Consider the following 19,648-nt stretch of genomic DNA (forward strand, 5'->3'; position numbering starts at 1 on the left):
GAGCCCGCCGGGACAGTTAGGGAATAATGCTTGAGTACCTGAATAATTTGTAATCTGCATAGAATTGTACAATATGCAGAATATAAATTAAAAAAAAAAAGAAAGAAAATGTGGCAGAAAGATAAAGGAATTGTGCTAGTCATACTGAGTGCTACTGACTCAAGTAAAGAGTTTTTCCATTGCACATTTTCATAGTATTACACCATATGGACTCCAGGAAGTAGCTCTCACAATGCAAGCACTGAGATGAGCATTAGAAGTAAATTTAAGAGACCAAAACCACACCCCACATGCCCTGGGCTAGGAGTGAGGTTAATTTCCTGTTGTGGTGGAGGTAATTTCATTACAGGGCATCTATAAAAAATGTTAAGAATGTGGATTTATTGCCCATTTTAGAAAGGCAACATAGGCTTCCAGAACTATCCTAGTAGCACACAAATGCTCTTGCACAAATTTATATATGCTCTGAAGCAGCAGCAATTATGCCAAGCTTCTCAACCTTCTCCAAATGAATAAGCCTAAAACAGATTTACATACAATGGGTCTCCACTATATTCATTATTGAAATTCTGAAAACCTGACTGGCTAGGTGTTCCTCCAAGAGAGGGTTGAGAAACACTGCTCTATATGTGTAGATCTCAACTACACTCCTGCTCCAGTACAATACAATAAACACACAGAAACATAGAAATATCATGGCAACTCTGTATATCATATGGAAATAGGAATACTGATAAAAAGGGGGCGTATTTATTCTCTCTTACAAGAATATTTGATTGAAATTCAAGTGATATGTGAAAATTGTCCTTTATTATGTATATTCACTTGATGTAAGAAGTAAAAATGAATAAAGAATTATAAAAAAAAAAGAAATATCATGGCAGATAAAGGCCAAATGGCCCAGCCAGTCTGCTCATCCACAGCATCCACCATCTCCTCCTCCCAAAGTCCGAAAATACCCAAGCACAAATAAGATACTAGTCATTATTAAGAATTCCAGCAGTTAATATTGTCAGATTACACAATTTCCATATTACACTAACAAACGTAAGAATCCAGAAACTACATCATTTTCCCCCATTAAAAAATCTCAGAAGTGAAAATGTTTTGAATTTCCTCTTGAACAAGTCATTTTTGGATATTTGATATGAAAGAGATAAGTAATTCAAACAACTTCCTAAAACTTTCTAAATTCAGAGAGGGTGTAATATAAATTGGTTCCAGAGTTGTCCTCCCTTGTATGCTGATGATGAATTCAACATATGAATCATATAAGTTAGAGCCTGGTTGTATGAAATTTTGAATATCACTGTACACAGCTTAAAGATGGATCAAGCTTCTAATGGTGACAAGTGTAATTTGAACAACAAGGTTTTCCTATCAAACGTTTGTGCTGAGCATAGCATCCTGTTGTATTTTGTGACGTTTTCTTTGCATATTCACAGGGCAAACCACATAGATTAAATTGCAATAATCTGTGTTAAAACCAATATCTGTACCAAATTTTTGAATTGTTCAGATTCAAAATGATGTCTCGAGGATTTAAAAATAAAACAATAAAAAAACTTTCCTAATTAAACTATTCAACTGTGGTGAAAAACATATTGCAGGTTCTAGCTAAAAACTAGAATCATTAATGATTGTTCCAAGAGCAAACAGCCACCTTCTATTTTTTTATACTTTGACACAGGATTGATTTAATTGGTGAACACAGCCACAGAAGTTTCATTTTGTCTTTATGAAGTTTTAGAAAGTATGTAGAAACCCAGCTGTTTATTAAAGAAAAGAAGAACATTATTTCCCTACACCTCTCTCACTGCTCCTTTGACTTGTCTCATATCCTTCACTCCGTTTTTGTGCCTTTTCAATGCTGTTGACTCTTAAGCAACTCAGACATACATATTCGATTCCACTGGAGAAGGTACCCAGTGACAGTACCCATATAATTTTATAAGACCTATTATCCAAAGACAAGCAAGCAGCATATTCTCACTGTCGGTGATGTCGTCCACGGAAACGTCTTTCCTCTTTATCAATTCACCAAGTCAACTCATATATAACTTCCACAAGACTATGTTGAAGCATGCAAGCATTATGAATCAAGATTTCCCTGTCCTGATGAAGTGATAGCAAAACGCATCGGCTAAGGGGACAGAAATCATATATATAAAAGCTAAGTTGGCTTTATATACATACATAAATACATTACATAGATGAAATAAGTAAAAAGAAAAAATTTGTTAAAACATCATAAATGCCACAAGTTATGCTACTCGGGAGGATGTCTGAAAATCCCTGGACACCTAAGCATTGACGTATGCATAGTTAAGCTCACTATAACACTGGTTCTTTATCACTTGTGGAAGTTATATATGAGTCCACGGAAACGGGCATAAACCGTCCAAAGAGTGTAAGGGACCAATGATAGCTCACTTGGTAGTTATTTGCCTGGACGTGATTGACGGGCATATAGCTGTGAGCACTTAAGACCCCAATAATCTCTCAAGGCAACCTTTTTGGTTGTATATGGACTTGTGTTATAGCCTAGTTTTCAAGGATTTCAGTGTGTTTCACAAGGTTTCAGAGGATTGTTTAATTAAATACCTGAACAGGTTGCCTATATATGCACATCTTATGAGTTCTAGGAGGAAGCTCTCTTTGGCACAACAGAAGTACTATGGTATTATTACAATGCCTTTATGTTGATTTTTAGAGGTATTTATGTCTTGAAATATCAATGATTTTATTTCTAGTGTTATATGTCTAAGCATGTTTAAATTATGTATAAAATAGAGAGACAGATATAAATATAAATATATAGTATATTTTATTGTCTCTGTTCAATTGTGAACTATCCAGAACTATAAATGGGGTAGGATATACATTTTTTAAATAAATTTGATAGACTGAAATCTTACCTCATATATCCTGGCCTAAGAGGAGGTTCATTACTGTCAAGGTATGTGCAAAAAAAAAAACTCACCCATTTGGAGATATTATCCCCAAAAGAAGGCTCATTCTTTTTATAATCTGCACAAAACTAACCATTTGGAGATTCAATCCCAAGACTCCCAGTTTTAAGGCTACTATTTATTTCCATGCTTATTTTTTCTAAGAACTTTCCTCCTTCGTTATCTCTGTTACTTCAGGAATGTAGATTAAAGCCAGTTTTTGTTAATGTTTTAGATTTGCAGATTTTTAGTTTTAGAAAATTTCAATTTCACCAGCACCCTACTATAACTTCTGACCAAGATGCTTCAAGGAAATCATGAAGTGTGCAAGGAATGGTAAGATCTCCAGATTGCTCTAAATCCCAAAAATAGCAGAGCAGAGAACCCAAGAGTCTAAAGAGACTCTAGGGTTATTGAGAGATTCATATACCTTTACCACCTGTACACTGGACAGGTACAGGGACATTGCAAGGTTCGCAGACCATCATCGCCTCACCACAAGACAGATACAAGGACATTGTAAGATTCATACACCCTCACTGCTGCACCACAGGACAGATACAGTTCCAGCGGGAGCAGTGTAAGATTCACACACATTTACCACACCAAACACAAGAAAGGTACAGGAGAACTGCAAGATTCATACACCTTCATAGCCCCATCATAGGACAGGTACAGGGACATAGTGAAATTCATACACCCACAATGCATCACCACAGGATAGTTACAGGAGCATGGGAGCAGCGCGAGGTTCAGACACACCTGCAGCCCCAATACAGGACAGGTACAGCGGCAAAACCTTTTAATGAGAAATTTGTAGCTAATAAAGCTCCTCTTAAAAACAAAATCACTAACAGCATAACAAGAAGGCTAAACTGTGGACATCCAAAACCTCAACTTGTAATTTCCTACCCTTACCTATGTCCACTCTTCATTAAGCAAGCCTTTTTGGCTGAGCTCATCATTCCCCCCTCCTTTTGTGTTCTTCCGTTCTTTTCTATCTAAACATTGTAGTTCCTCCGTGTCTCCTTTCATTCCAGTTTGTCACTGTCTGTCTGTTGATATTCTGTTTTTTGCTTTTGGTGTTGTTTTGTTGTCCCCCCCTTTTTTTTTTTTTTTTTTTTAATATTAACTTTGTGTAAAACCACTTTGATTTCTGATAAGGCAGTATATCAAATTTTAATAAACATGAAACATGTAAGTATGCACGTTGATAATCTGTGTGCATTATGTGATGTCAGAATCCCTTAAGGACAGGCAATCAATCTATCAAACTTTTCTGTCAGAATCCCATGACAGGAAGCGATCACTCAGACATACTATGATGTCACTATCCTGTAAGATGAAGTGGTCAGCCCAGCATACTGTATATCACAACTCAATAAAAGAATTAATTAAATTACTTGAAATCGTGGCTGAAATCACAGGAGATAAACTAACTAATTAACTGAAATAAATTAATAAATGTGACAAGGGCACATTTGGCATCTGACTGCTGTGGTGGTTAGAAAATAACAAATGTGACAAAGGCACGTTTGGCATCTGACCGCTGTGGCAGTTAGAAAATAACTGAAGGGATTATGAGGGTTCTGTTACTATTGACTATGTTAGGGTAGGGAACTAGTGCATGAGCTCAGAACTTTTAAAGTTCATTCTAAGCTCTTTGACAAGGGCCGAACGGCAACGTCAGCTGTGACGTCACTCACATATATATGTGTGGATGTTGTTATCCTGCTTGTCCATGGAGAAATTCCAGCATACTCTAATGTTACGATCCCATGACATGAGACAGTCACTCTGGCATATTGTGATGTCAGAATTCAGAAAGGGAAAGTGGTCAGCTCAACATAAGGGGAAATTCCATAAGAGGTGCCTAAAGATAGGCGCTTAACTTAATTAGTAAATTGGCTTCAATTATGAGCTTCAACCAGCTCATAATTGAAAAAAATAAAATTAATTGAGTGATAGGCATGTATCTTCTTAGGTGCAATTCTACAAAAGACAGGTGCCTAACTCCAAAGTAAACTTGTTTAGGGGCAGAGAAGGACTTGGACACCATTAGGTGTGATTCTCTATAGGCACCTCTAATGTAGGTCTTTAAAACCCTGACCCACATTACAGGCACCTAAGTTTTAAGTTTGGCACAATTCTATAATAGGCACCATTTACTAAATTTCCCCCATAGTGTATATCAGAATACAGAAAGGGGACATGTTCACTCCAGCATACTCAAATAAATGCGTCCCATGACAGAGGTGGTTACTCCAGTATACTCTTGATATCAGAATTCTGCACGAGCAGGTAGTCACTCCAGCCTACTTTAATATCAACATCCCATCTGGCATATTGTGATATCAGAATTCAGAAAGGGAAGCTGGTCAGAATCTTGTGACTCAAGTGTCATCTTGGCATGTAAGTGATAACAGAATCTTTGAGGGAAACATTATCACAAATACTTCCATTTTGGCTCTATATAGCTAGAAAAAAAAAATCAGGACTACTTCCTTCCAGCACTCCATTTATCAGGAGTTATATCACCAACCCCAAGCTTTGACTTTTTTTTTTTTTTAATTTGCTTATCATACCACCTTGCACAAACATACTAAACTTTATTATAATACACTAGTCTTATAGCCCGTTACATTAACGGGTGCTAGAATATATGTGTGTGTGTGTGTGTGTGTGGTTTTATTTCTTTTTCTCTCTCCTTAGCCGCTTTCTGTATTTCTGTCTTTCTTTTTTTTTCCTTGGCTGTCCACCGCCACCCTTTCTTCCTTCCTTTTACCTCCCCTGTGTCCTCCACCACCCCATCACTGCTCACCTTATCCAGCAGCAGCCCTTTAATTGATGTTTTTATTTCATTCTTGTCTCTGTTTCCGGGTTAGTTTCCATTCTTTCTTCTCCTCCCACACTTTCTGCAATTATATTCTTTTTTCCTTCTAAAAATGCATTTCTTGTTGCCTGTCTCCATTCTTTGAATATTCTTACCAGACTGTCTTCCTTCCACTATTCTATTCAATTTTCCCCCCTCCTTCTAGTTTTTCCATTGCTGTCTCCTAGTTCCATTTCTGCCTTTTCCTTCAGCCTCATCATCTAATTTCTCATCCCTTCTTCATTTCTCCTTATCTGACCCTTTATCCTGGTCTTTCCTTTCCCCTACTTCATTGCTTTTTCCTTTTTCCCCATCTTATTCCTCTCTCCCTTTCCTTACCTCATCATCATTATTACCCCCAAGCCAATTATCTTCCTCCCTTCCCAGATCGGATCCCCCATGAAGCGTAAGAGTGCTTCGTTACATTTTTGCCTTTTACAGCTGCCCATGCCAGAATTTCACTTTAACAGTGTGTGACACTGTAGTGCTGTGCGACTCAATGTGCCAGGTGTGAGCGGGGCTGGGCCGTGCTTTTGCTCACGCTTCACGGATGGGCGAGGAGGGTCGAGCAGCTCCAGGCCCACAGCTCTGTCCCAGCGGTTCGAACGTGCATACGTTAAAAATTGTTATGGCGACCGTTGAACCGGAAGCCTTCGCTCGGAGGGAGTGACGTCAGCCTCAGGTTCAAGTTCAGGCGCGGGAGGCGCGGCTGAGGACCAGCTCGTTCGCCGACTTGGGCTCGAGGCCTTCTGGTGTTGCAGGAGCGGAGCGGACTTCTGGAGGCGATCGGGTGGGAGGCTCAAAGGTGATTGGGGGGGGGGCAGGGGCGAAGAAAGAAACGTAGGCGCGCATGCGCACTCCTGCAATGCCACAGACCTACATCTCACAGATCAGGGATTACAGATCACGCAAGTCTTAGTGCGCATGCGCGTCTAGCGTTTTATTATATAGGATAAATGCATAAAAATCAATCACAATAATAAATTTTAAAAAACAAATTGCCGATGAAAACAAAAACAAAAAACTTTGGAAACAGATGTTCTGGAGATAATTTATCATACACTGACATATAAAAACATTAAAATTCAATTTAAAAAGTACAATGATAAAAAATACAGTGATAAAAATCCAACCGGACCCTACACAGTCCGTGTTTTGGCGAACACGCCTTCCTCAGGGTCCAATGGTTTGCAAACTCACATATAAAGAATTGGATTGAAAACAGTCTATTGTCTTTAAACATGTGAGCAAAGAACACTGCAGACAAGCTGAAGTAGCAAAAAAACAAATTACAACAACAAGATCTCTCACCCGAAGCAGGGAGACAACTCTTAGCAACTCATGTCCTACCCTAGGTCCTTACCCATGAAAAGAGCAAAACTATAAATTCAGGATAATTCCTGTACCAAAAGGTTTCATCCCATGGAAGAAACAGTGCTCGGGGGAATTTTTGTTTCCTCCTCCACCCAATTCCTTTCAGGTGAGTAATGGTTTAATGACAGGCCTGACACTAGGACTGTAGATGAAACTACAAAAACTATTCCCAAGTGGTGAGCTGCTGTTGCAGCACATAAACGCTAATGGGTCCAGAAGCAGGGAAACAGTCTCTTTTTACTGGAAAGTAGACACTTCGTAAGATCTGTCGGTTTTGGAGGAAAACAGGTAGTACTAAAAGTCAGTAATTCTACCCACTTCTTGTCTATAAAGCTTCACTCAACATTTAAAATATGTGAGAATCTGTGCTGGCTTTCTACATAGGCAGTTCTTTTTTTTAACATAGAAACATAGAATATAACGGCAGAAAAGGGCTGTCGGCCCAACACGTCTGCCCACTCAAAAGAGCACTCCCCTAAGCAATTTCCCGAAGTGAACCCACATGTTTATCCCATCGTTTCTTGAAGTCGAGCACGTTGCTGGCCTCAACTACCTGACGTGGAAGGCCATTCCAATGATCAACCACCCTTTCGGTGAAGAAGTACTTCCTGATATCACCATGAAATCTCCCACCCTTGAGTTTGAGCAGATGCCCTCTTGTTGCCGTGGGACCCATAAGAAAAAGGATATCTTCTTCCACCTCGATATGGCCTGTAAGATATTTAAACGTCTCTATCATGTCTCCTCTCTCTCTGCGTTCTTAGAGAGAATATAGCTGCAGCCTGCTTAGACGCTCTTCATATGGGAGATCCTTGAGTCCTGAGACCATCTTGGTGGCCATTTGCTGGACCGATTCAATTCTCTTCACGTTTTTTTGATATTGTGGCTTCCAAAACTGAACACAGTACTCCAGATGAGGTCTCACCATGGACCTGTACAACGGCATTATGACTTCAGGCTTTCGGCTGACAAAACTTCTTCGGATGCAACCCAGCATTCGTCTAGCCTTGGCCGAAGCTTTCTCCACCTGAGTGGCCGTCTTCATATCTTCACTAATGATTACACCCAGGTCCCGTTCTTCGATGGTTCTTGTTAAGGTTATCCCGTTCAGGGTGTATGTTCTGCTGGGATTACCGCTACCAAGGTGCATAACCTTACACTTTTTGGCATTAAAGTTCAGTTGCCAAGTTTTAGACCATTGTTCCAGTAAAAGTAGGTCCTGCCTCATAGTGTCGGGCCCGGTTGCACTGTCAACCACGTTGCATAGCTTAGCGTCATCGGCGAATAGTGTAATTTTACCTCGAAGTCCCTGAGGCAGGTCCTGTACAAAGATATTAAACAGTATCGGACCCAAGACCGAGCCCTGTGGCACTTCACTGGTCACAGCCGACGTTTCTGAGGGGGTACCATTTACCACTACCCTCTTGAGTCTACTACTGAGCTAGTCTTTAACCCATGCAGTCAGAGTTTCTCCTAATCCCATCGCTTTCATCTTGTTTAATAACCTACGGTGTGGGACACTATTAAAAGCTTTACTGAAGTCTAAATACACGATATCCAGGGATTCCCCCCTGTCCAGTTGTTTCGTTACCCAGTCAAAGAAGCTTATCAGATTGGATTGATAAGACCTTCCCTTCGTGAACCCATGTTGCTGAGGGTCCCTCAGCTTCTCGTCATCTAGAATCGTATCCAATCTGTTTTTAATCAACGTTTCCATAAGTTTACACACTATTGATGTGAGACTCACCGGTCTGTAATTTTCAGCCTCTGACCTGCATCCCTTTTTGTTGAGCGGAATGACGTTAGCAGTTTTCCAGTCCAAGGGGACTTTTCCCTTGTTTAGGGAAAGATTGAAAAGCTCAGATAACGGCTCTGCCAGGACATCTCTCAGTTCTCGAAGTACTCTGGGGTGCAGATTATCCGGCCCCATTGCTTCGTTCACTTTTAGCCTAGAAAGCTTGTAGTATACATTGCTCACGGTAAATTCAAAATCTCGGAACGGGTCCTCCGAGCACACCGTTGTTTGCGGCTGCGGTCCGGATCCTGGCGCCTCACAGGTAAAGACCGAGCAGAAGTATCCATCGAGTAGTTTGGCTTTGTCTAAGTCCGAGTCTACATAGTTACCGTCGGGTTTCCTTAGGCGCACAATCCCGTCTGTATTCCTTTTTCTGTCACTAACATACCTGAAAAAGGATTTATCCTCTTTGTTTACATGCCTAGCTATATTTTCTTCCATCCGGAGTTTGGCATTCCTGACTGCTGTTTTAACAGTTCTAGATTTCACCAGATAGGCTTGTTTAGCTTCTTTAGCTTCCGGTCGTTGTTTGTAGGATACTAATGCTCTTTTCTTCTGCTTAACTAGTTCCGAGATCTCCGTCGAGAATCATTGGGGTCTGTTATTTCTCCGTTGTTTAGTGGTACCAGTACTCGATGCAACAGAAATATCGCTATAGAGCATGGTTTAGTAGTACCAGTACATAATGCAGCAGGAATATCATTACAGCACTTTTTTGGCAGTACTAATATTCAGTGGCTCAGCAGTACCAGTATCACTATAGAACATGGTTCAGCAGTACCAATACTCCATGCAGCAGGAGTATCACCACAGAGCATGGATCAACAGTACCAGTACTTCATGCAGAAATATCACTACAGTACCAATACGCAGTGCAACATGAGTATTACTAAAGAGCAGTGGTCACTTTGGATTATAATGAGCTGAAGGAGAGCCACTAAATATCTTTCAATGCAGTTCCACAATACTGCTGACAGTGTATGTCAGTCAGCCAAAAATGAGCAGAGACGATCAAGGTGTCCAAGCTGGCAAAAACTAATAGGTAGCTCATGTGGAACACACATCAAACAAACCCAACACAGGCCATATTCTGGCAAATGCCTGCTTCAGGGGTTCACTTTTCCAAGCTGATGAGCCCTAACCATTTTAGTCTTTCCTCATACGAGAGGAGTTTCATCCCCTTTACCATCTTGGTCGCTCTTCTTTCTTGAGATAAGGAGACCAGAATTGAACGCAATACTCCAGATGAGGTTGCACCATGGAGCGATACAGGGGCTTTATAACATTCTTAGGCTTGTTAATCCCTTTTTAAATAATTCCTAGCATCCTATTTGCTTTTTTGGCCGCCGCCCTATATTGGGCAGAAGGTTTCATCGTACCATCTACGATGACATCCAGATCTTTTTCTTGGGTGCTAATCTCCAAGGTGGACCCTAGCATCTGGTAACTGTGATTCAGGTTATTCTTTCCAATGTGCATCACTTTGCATTTGTTTACATTAAATTTCTTCTGCCATTTAGACGCCCAGTCTTCCAATTTTCTAAGGTCCACCTGCAATTTTTCACAAAGGGAAAGGGAAAACTTCTGGGGCAATTGAAGGCAGCGTGTTTACTTCACTCATACTTTCTGCGGCCCAAAGAGTGTAGCGCTAGAAAAAAAAAAAAGGGTAAAAAAAATGCTGGATTCCGCCAGGGGGGGCGGGGAAGAGGGTACTATAGAGATGCTGGACTGTGGAGATGGGGAGAAAAGGGTAAGAAGATGCCAGACCTCTGAAGGAAGAAAGAAGGGAAGGGGAGGACAGCATTGCCAGATCTCAAGAGAGGGAAGGGAAGGAGAGAGAGATGTAGAGCAGGGATGGAAGGGAAGGAGGGGAGAGATATATACCAGAGTGCGAGAATGTGAAGAGAATGACACAAGATCATGAGAAGAAGGGAAAGGGAGAGATGTAAGACCACAGGGAGGGGAGGAGAAGGAAGAAAGGAGAGAGAGAAATGCCAAAGAAGATAAGGAGAGAGAGATGCTAGACCACAGTAAGAGGGAGAAAGGGATAGAGATGACAGACTGAGGGAAGGAGAGAAGACAGATGTCAGAATATGGGAAGGGGAAAGACAGATATCAGAACATGGGAAGGGGAAAGACAGATATCAGAACATGGGAGGAAAGGAAGAGATGGTGCACAGGAACGGGAGGGAGTGGGGAAGGGAAGAGAAGAGAGATGGAGGAAATGCTGTTTAGGATTGATGGGAATAGGGGAGAAATAGGGAAGAGATGGTACACATGGTTGGAGAGAAGGGGAAAGGCAGAGAGAGAGAGAGAGAGAAGATGGTGCACTGGGATGGAGGGGAAGATAAGGACACTGAGAAGGAAGCAGAAAAATGGAAGAAAGTTGAATGTTAAAAATTAATGCCAAAGATTGATGTAGGATGCTGTACATCTAATGTGACCAACCACCATTGATCATCCACTCCTTTTATAACAGATAGTGCTTGGAGCATGTGGGTGGTGTCTTTAAGATATGATTTAATCTTTGTCACTTTCACTTGAAGAAAATATCCAAAAATTTTGATACTGGCTCTAAAATCAAATTTTTATGTATTTTTGGCAGGAAATAGAATTTTGAGGTAACAGGATGGCATGCCCTGATAAACACTGCCTCTTTGTTTGCTACAATTTTAGTTTTCACTGTGAATGTTGTTAAATGGGCTATCTCTTGCATGATATCATTGGTAGGATTATGATCCAGTTGAACATGTCATTTTATATCATTCAACTGTCTATTTGGACGTAGGGCAGAAAGTGAAGGAGAAGAAAATAGCAAATGGATAAAAAGGTCCTGGAAACAGGGTTAAGAGCAGAAACAGAAGGAAGTGCAGCCATTGGCTGGGAAAAGATGATTAGAAAAATAAAATCACCAGATAACAAAGGAGGAAAAATAATTTTATTTTCAATTCAGTGAATGAAATGTGTCAGTTTTGACAATCTACATTTACTGTCAATATTTTACACTGAAATTCAAAATCAAACTTGGGAAATATAAATCTAATGTTTGGTGGATCAAAATGATGAACAGTTCAATTATATAAATAACTGATCGGTTATTTATATAATTGAGATATTTTATAATGTTCAGAAAGAAATGCATTTGTTTCTATTTCTCTGATGTTGTACTGCATGCAGAGTCTGGCATCTTAGGGCTTTGTTTGTGTATATTCGAACTTTTAGGGGCAAATTCTATAAACGGCCTTAGGCACCTGAGCCAACCAGAGTCTTAGGCCTCCTTCCCAGTGCATCCTGGGATGCAGTGGAAGTGACCTAAGACTCCGGTTGGCCCAGGTGCCTAAGGCCCCTTCCATGGGTCAATCGGAGCCTTAAGCCCCTCCCTGGTGCATCCCAGAATGTACCGAGAAGGGGGAAGGCCTGCTATTTTGGAATGGCGGGCCTACGGCCTACCAGCTGAAGGGTGTATACATCCCTCCGGTCTGACTTTTATGTTAAAAGATACAGGGGGGTTGTCTACCATTTAGAGGGGGCTCTGGGGAGGTGTTGCCAGGTGGGGTGGAAGAAGTTCCAGGGGGATGGTGGCAGGAGGGAGTGGGCATCCCTCCTACTGGCTTATTTTGCAGGGGGGGAGGGATCAGGAGCTTCTTGTCATGGTTGCTCAGCTGATCACGGTAGGGAGATTTCCTTGCCAATCGGACAAATATTTTCTCAGTCACTGCTTTCACACTTTGAAATTCGGCACCAAAACACTTAAAGAGCGGAAAAATCACTAAATAAATTCAAATCCAAATTAAAAACTTTCTTGTTTAAAGATGCCTTTGGTGTATTTTTAAGGACGTTTTACAATCATTTTAGACTCGCATTGTGGCGAGTCCCCATGTTGCCCCCCCCTCTTTTTATTTCTTTATTTTTATTGTAGTTTTTTACCCTTTCCTACTGTTTGAGCTTAGTCTATGTTAAAATTACTTGTTTCATTTCTACCTTGGTAGTATTGATGTTTGTAATGTTGTATTTGTATAATTTTATTTTCCATTTTTATTGGATGTAAACTGCCTAGAAGTATGATTGGGCGGTATAACAAATCTTTTAATTCTTATTGATGAAAGCACATAGAATACAAAGAAATAGAAAGTGCAATAATACAATGAAAAGAAATCGTCCAAGGTGATACAGCACCAACAAATCCACCGAAGGCAGTATTTTTCAAATACACAATAATAAACCAATAACCAAATTACCCCCTTTCCATACCATGCCCTCCACCAACAACAAACCACCCATAATTGATTATCTCAACCAATATCCAAGACCTTGTGTTCTTATAGGTCCTGGAGAACATTCAGAACAATCCCTATCTATACCGTCAGCCCCCCACCCCCTTCTATATAAAGGGCTCCTTTTACGAAGCCGCGTTAGCGGTTTAACATGCGTAATAGCGTGCGCTAAACTGCCGGCCACGCTAGCCGCTACCGCCTCCTCTTGAGCAGGTGGTAGTTTTTTGGCTAGCGCAGTAGCGCGTGATTAAAAGTTGCATGCGATAAAGCCGCCAACGCGGCTTCGTAAAAAGAGCCCAAAGAAAGGGAAACCCCCCCAAAAAACAAACCCCTCTATACTCTCCTTCTCCCAACCATTCAGGATGAGGTGCACCAATTTGTCCCTAACCCAGGAGGAACCTAGGAAGTTACAGATTAGCAGTATGAAGCACCAAACTTCGGGCCCGTGCGGAAAGAGCCATTATATAGGCCTCCCAAATAGACCAAAACCTCTTTCGCCTCTTATAAGTAAAGGATGCTTCCCTGGCTTCCCATAGCAATAGCTACTGGAGGAAACTCTTCCACTGCCAAAATGAGGTGGGAGGGGGGATAACAAATCTTTTAATAAATATAAATATGATCAGCTGATGGCAAGGGCTTAGGCACGATTCTCCAACTGGCACCTATGACCTGGGGTGGTTAGGCGCCTGTCCTTTAGGGCAGACACGATTCTGTATAGGACGCCAGTCTACGATTCTCAGTTGCTTCTTAGGCGGCTGTTGAGACCGACATCCTATACAGAATTTTCCCCTTAATTTGTGGTACAGTGCTCCCCTGCTAATTCGCAGTCCCGGTCATTTGCGATATTTTCCGACCGCGAATGACTGGGCAGAGGAGGCAGGAGAGGGCAGCTGGAGCGCCGATGAGTGAAGGAAATCACTCGCTGTATGCTCCGACTGCCTCTTCCTGTACTAAAGTCGGGCCTTACCAATCAGGAGCTGCATGTCAAAGCAGCTCCTGATTGGTGAGGCCCGACTTTAGTACAGGAAGAGGCAGTCGGAACAAAGGATGAGTGATTTCCTTCACTCGCCGGCGCTCCGGCTGTCCCATTTCCTGCCTCTCCAGCTGCCCTCTCCTGTCTCCCCTGCCTAAAAACCGTATTGGTGGTTTTTTGAAATTCATGGGGGTTCCTGGAACGGAACCCCCGCAAATTTTGGGGGAGTACTGTACTGTATTTCATAGGGTTCATCTGTGTTTTGCATTGTGTGACCAAGGTCAGATATTCAGGTAGAAATGAATGTCAAGAAGCGTTATTGGCATCATGGCCCCAAGTAGGAAGATATTTGTTGGCTCTCCTTCAGCCCATTTGGACCTAAAATGGCCCTCACTTAAAAATGAGCAAAGACCACTGCTATAGAGCAGTACCAGTTCTCCATGTTCAGCAGTGCCAGTACTCCATGCAGCAAAAGTATCACTGGAGCATATACTTCACCAGTACTAGTACTCGATGTAGCAGGAGTATAACTAGTTGTGAATGTTGCAAAGATAATTTTCTTTTCCTTTTCTCAGTTCAATTTGTTCTTCTGCTTTTATTATCAGTCCTAGTTTCTCCTGTCACTTATTAACTAGGAGAATAAGTAACAACTAAGCAATTGAGCTGTATAACATGTAGCAGCACAAAGAGACCAGGAGGACAGGGGAATGGCAAGGGATACAGAAAGAACAAAAAACTGCAGACTTTGTACACGATGCAGGCAGCCTTTATTTATAACGAATAAAACATTAGATTAAAAACCTTTTACCAGGCAAGGGACCCAACACGGTCCGTGTTTCGTATAATCTTCATCAGGGGTCCAATAAGTGACGTGCTGAGGAAATCTGAAAAGCTGGTGACACGCTGAAAGTGCTGCCGGCAGCACTTTCAGCGTGTCACCAGCTTTTCAGATTTCCTCAGCACGTCACTTATTGGACCCCTGATGAAGATTATACGAAACACGGACCGTGTTGGGTCCCTTGCCTGGTAAAAGGTTTTTAATCTAATGTTTTATTCGTTATAAATAAAGGCTGCCTGCATCGTGTACAAAGTCTGCAGTTTTTTGTTTTGTTTGCTCTGGATTGTTTTTCACTGCAGACAGTTGGACCATTGTTTTTCTACTTCGGAAGGGATACAGAAACACACATGTTCAGATGGAACAGGCTGTGTGGGGTGGCTACCACAGCCACAACTGGCAGCACCATCTAACACATCATTCCCCTCAGAAGAGTTTCTCCTTCCTGAAACAGATGCAAGAAGAGCTCTCTCCTCCACAATATTATAATGGTGATACAGAAACACAGAACACAGGGCAGGTAAAAGGAGAAGCACAAAATAGATTCACAATTCATGCCCATGTTCTATCAAATTAAAGCTTCAGCCAGATAAAGAGGAAGGAAAGTTCACTGGGGCAAGTACATCAGTCTTCACAAACAAGTTAATATGATAAACACAGTTGTATGTATGATACATCTCTCCAGCCTTTTCTGAAAGTCCTTCTGGGATATCAGTCCAAAATAAATTCCCACGTCATAAAATACAATACAATACAATTTTTATTTGTATATCGCCAATACCTCTTCGAAGTTCACAGCAGTACACAAACTAATATAAGGTGCTTGGAAAAACAACCCTAAATGTCCAATACGGCTCACAATCTAACTAAAGCACCTGAATAAACAATTGCTTACTTACAAAAAAAATAAAAAGACCAAATAAGTTAAATAAAAGATTACTAATAAAGAAAACCAAATGAATGAAACAAGAATACTAAATAAAGCATATAAAATAATACTAAGGTATCCTTTAAAACAAAAATAAGAAAAAGAAAAATTCAAAAATATTAAGTTCTAATTAAAATGACCCGTTTCGTTGTAGAATGATCCTCTGATCAGAGCAACACAGACCCCAGATATGAATGCAAGTCAGAAATAGGATACAGAAACCAGCACCAGGTTCCCTATCTCCTGCCTCCCTTTCACTAACTGCCCCTCGCTAAATTCACAGCTACAGTAGCTGGAGGTAGTCAGAGAAAGTGACAAGAAAAGCAAGCTGTTTTCCCAGATATGTGCTCTCCCCACAGGTTACAGCACGCAGAGTGTCCTACTATCCCAGTAATGTGCATTAAGCACCCAGAACCCAGGGCACCGACACCCATCTGAATACACTTAGTACCAATCGTGAAGAATGCAAACCCTCAATTAAAATCACAAGCAGTATAAGGCCTATATTCGGTACCGCTCATTCTGGATGTACCTAAAGTGCCTTGAAAACCAGCGGCAGCTGAAACCCTGCCTCCCACCCCTTCTTCTTTTACTCTATAGCAACACAAGAAAAAGCTACATTACCTTGTTTAAAGAAGAGAACTTTAGCCATAATTGCATCTGTGACATTTTAGAAGAGAATAAGTCTTTGTATCAGGATAGTAAACGGTCCAGAAAGCAAACCAATGCCAAGCTATAGTGCAGGCTTCACACATGACAGCGGCAGTCGGTCAGACGGTACACATGAGAGAGAAATTTACCAAAGAAAACAGAGGGAAGAAAAAAAATCTCAGCTTGGGAAGGGTACAACTGTGTGAAGCCTGTGGTCATTTGCAAAGTGAGCTGGTCCCGGTGCTCTCCACTTCCTCTAAGTACAGGCACTGACTTACAGGAAACCAGGCCTGCTTGGTAAGTCAGTGAAATTACTGGCAATCTGCTGAGAATTACTGTATGTGGTGCAAGCTAACCACAGAGAGACTGTAAACAAAGCAAGACTGCTCTTGCCTGCCAGAGCCCCTCGCCTGCTGCTTTTTTCTCTTTTCTTTCAAAGGTGGCTTACCTATGCTGGGTCAGTGAAGCTCACTGCACGTTCTCTCTCATCTCACTTCTTAGGGAAGAAGGGTTGAGCCCAATAATCTCTTAAAAAGATTTCCTTCTTAACACAATCACATTTTCCTGTATATCACTGAGAAGCCTTTATTTATCTTGATTTACTCACTGGGATTTATTAACCGCCTTTTTCATGAAGAGATCCATCCACTTATCTTTTAACCTACTTTTCACAATTTTCCTCCTTACACATGAACATAAGAATTGCCATACTGGGAAAGACCGAATGTCCATCAAGCCCAGTATCCTGTTTCAAACAGGTCTCAAGTACCTAGCTAGATCCCAAGATTTTATGCTGCTTATCCTAGGTATAAGCAGTGGATTTCCCCAAGCCATCTCAATAATGGTCTAAGGACTTCTCTTTTAGGAAATTATCCAAACCTTTTTTAAATCCCACTAAGCTAACCGATTTCACCACATTCTTCAGCAACGAATTCCAGAGTTTAATTACATGTTGTATTTAGAAATATTTTCTCCATTTTGTTTTAAATCTACTACTTAGTAGCTTCATCACATGCCTCCTAGTCCTAGTATTTTTGGAAAGAGTGAACACACAATTTACACCCTTTCCACTCCACTCAGTGTTTTATAGACCTCTATCATATCACCCCTGAGCTGTCTCTTCTCTAAGCTGAAGAGCCCTAGCCACTTTAGCCTTTCCTCATAGAGAAGTTATCCCATTCCTTTTATCATTTTTGTCACCCTTCTCTGTACCTTTTCTAATTCCGGTATATCTTTCTTGAGATATGGCATCCAGAATTGCACATAGTATTAGAGGTGCAGCCGTAGCACAGAGCAATACCAGGGCATTATAACATTTTCATCTTTGCTTTCCATTCCTTTCCTGATAATTCCTAACATTCTATTTGCTTTCATAGCCGCCACATATTAAGTTGGCGGTTTTAATGTACCCTCAACAATTACACCTTGATCCTTTTCCTGGGCAGTGACTCCTAACATAGAACCCAGTATCATGTAGCTATAGTTCAGGTTCCTCTTTCCCACTTTGCACTTGCTCACTTTAAAAGTCATCTGCCATTTTGATGCCCAGTCTCACAAGGTCCTCTTGCAATCTATCACAATCCTCTTGCAATTTAGCAACTTGAACTTTGTGGCATCAGCAAATTTAATTATCTTACTAGTTATTCCAATATGTTAAAAAGCTTTGGTCCTGTACATTTTACCTCTATAGAGAGAAACCTGCAGCCAAATGAAGCAGGAGTAAAACACAACTGGGCAGATACACAAATCTTCATAAAGGAATAACAGGAGAATCTGGATTTGAGTTTTTATATGCTACACAGTAAAGACCAAAAAAACCTCTTCACCCAGCTGGAGGGTCTAAACTCTCTTTCACTCCCCTCACCCCCAGGACAGCATCTAACAGAACCACAGAGAGTCCACACTCTCCACTCCCCAGATGGCATCTAGCAGAACCCAAAAGGTCTGAACCTCCACCCAGAACAGAATACCCTGGAAGGTCTGCAATCAACACTCATTGTCCATTATTATGCGGGGTCCCTCAGGGATTGATTTTGTCACCTCTAATCTTTAACATCTTCTTGAGCCCACTAGCATTCATAAGAATCCAACATTTGTTGTCACATGCCTTGTTTCCCCGAAAATAAGACACTGTCTTATATTAATTTTGGGCCCAAAAAAGGCACTAGATCTTATTTTCGGGGATGTCTTATTTTTTTTCACGTACAATGATCATCTCTCCCTTCCTCTCCTCTACCCCAATTCTTCCTATTTCCTTTCTCTCCCCCACGTGCAGCATCTTTCCTCCCCTCTCACCCATCCCCTTGTGCAGTATCTTTCTAACCCTCCCTCCCATCCCTTGTGCAGAACCCTTGCAGCTTCTATCCCTCCCTCCCTCCTATCCTTTGTGCAGCAGAACCCTTGCAGCTTCTATCCCTCCCTTCCTCCCATACCCCGTATAGCATCTTTCTAACCCCCCCCGCCGCACGCACCCCCCCAACCCATCTCTCCCTTCCATCCAAACCGCGAGACCGAAATAAATACCTTATAACAAATCGGCAGCAGCAGCAACAATCTAGTCAGGCTGCTTCGCGGCCTTTATCTTTCGGGCATTCCTCTGCCATTTTGCTGATGATTGAGGGGAAAGTGAAAAATGACTTGAGGTCTAATGGTACACTAGACCTCAAGTCTCTAGACCTCTAGTGGTATACTAGTCCTCAAGTCATTTTTCATTTTCCCCTCAGTTAAGGGTTGCACCCACAAGAGATTCATCTCCAGGTTCTTGGCCTACCAGGCAGCTTCTAAGGATCCAGAGTGGAGTCTATTAGTCCAAACTTCAACTTCCTATATGCATTTTGGAAAGCTCTTAAAAACACTCCTCTTCTCAAATAGGATGAACTAGTTCAAATAACTCACCCTCGCATTATTGAGATATCTCTCTTATTCACTATTTCACCTTCATTCATCCTCTGTTACTATTATTTAAATTCTTAATTGCCAAATGTTATTATGGTTG

General features: G+C 41.3%; 1 protein-coding gene across 3 annotated transcripts in view; it reads right to left on the reverse strand.

The window, feature by feature from the left end:
* Positions 1–19,648, reverse strand: part of SBNO2 (strawberry notch homolog 2) — a 209,644-nt gene that overhangs the window by 72,516 nt on the left and 117,480 nt on the right. Inside the window, exon 1 of one of the 3 annotated variants that reach the window (XM_033956722.1) lies at positions 16,627–16,838. The exons of the other annotated variants lie outside the window; for them this stretch is intronic. Within the exon in view, the coding sequence (XP_033812613.1) occupies positions 16,627–16,671 (45 nt within the window). The 5' untranslated portion in view covers positions 16,672–16,838. Of the gene's footprint in view, positions 1–16,626; positions 16,839–19,648 lie in introns of those variants that run through there. 3 annotated transcript variants of the gene reach the window in all.

This window comes from Geotrypetes seraphini, chromosome 8 (genome assembly GCF_902459505.1).
Source record: "Geotrypetes seraphini chromosome 8, aGeoSer1.1, whole genome shotgun sequence".
Taxonomy (NCBI): Eukaryota; Metazoa; Chordata; class Amphibia; order Gymnophiona; family Dermophiidae; genus Geotrypetes; species Geotrypetes seraphini.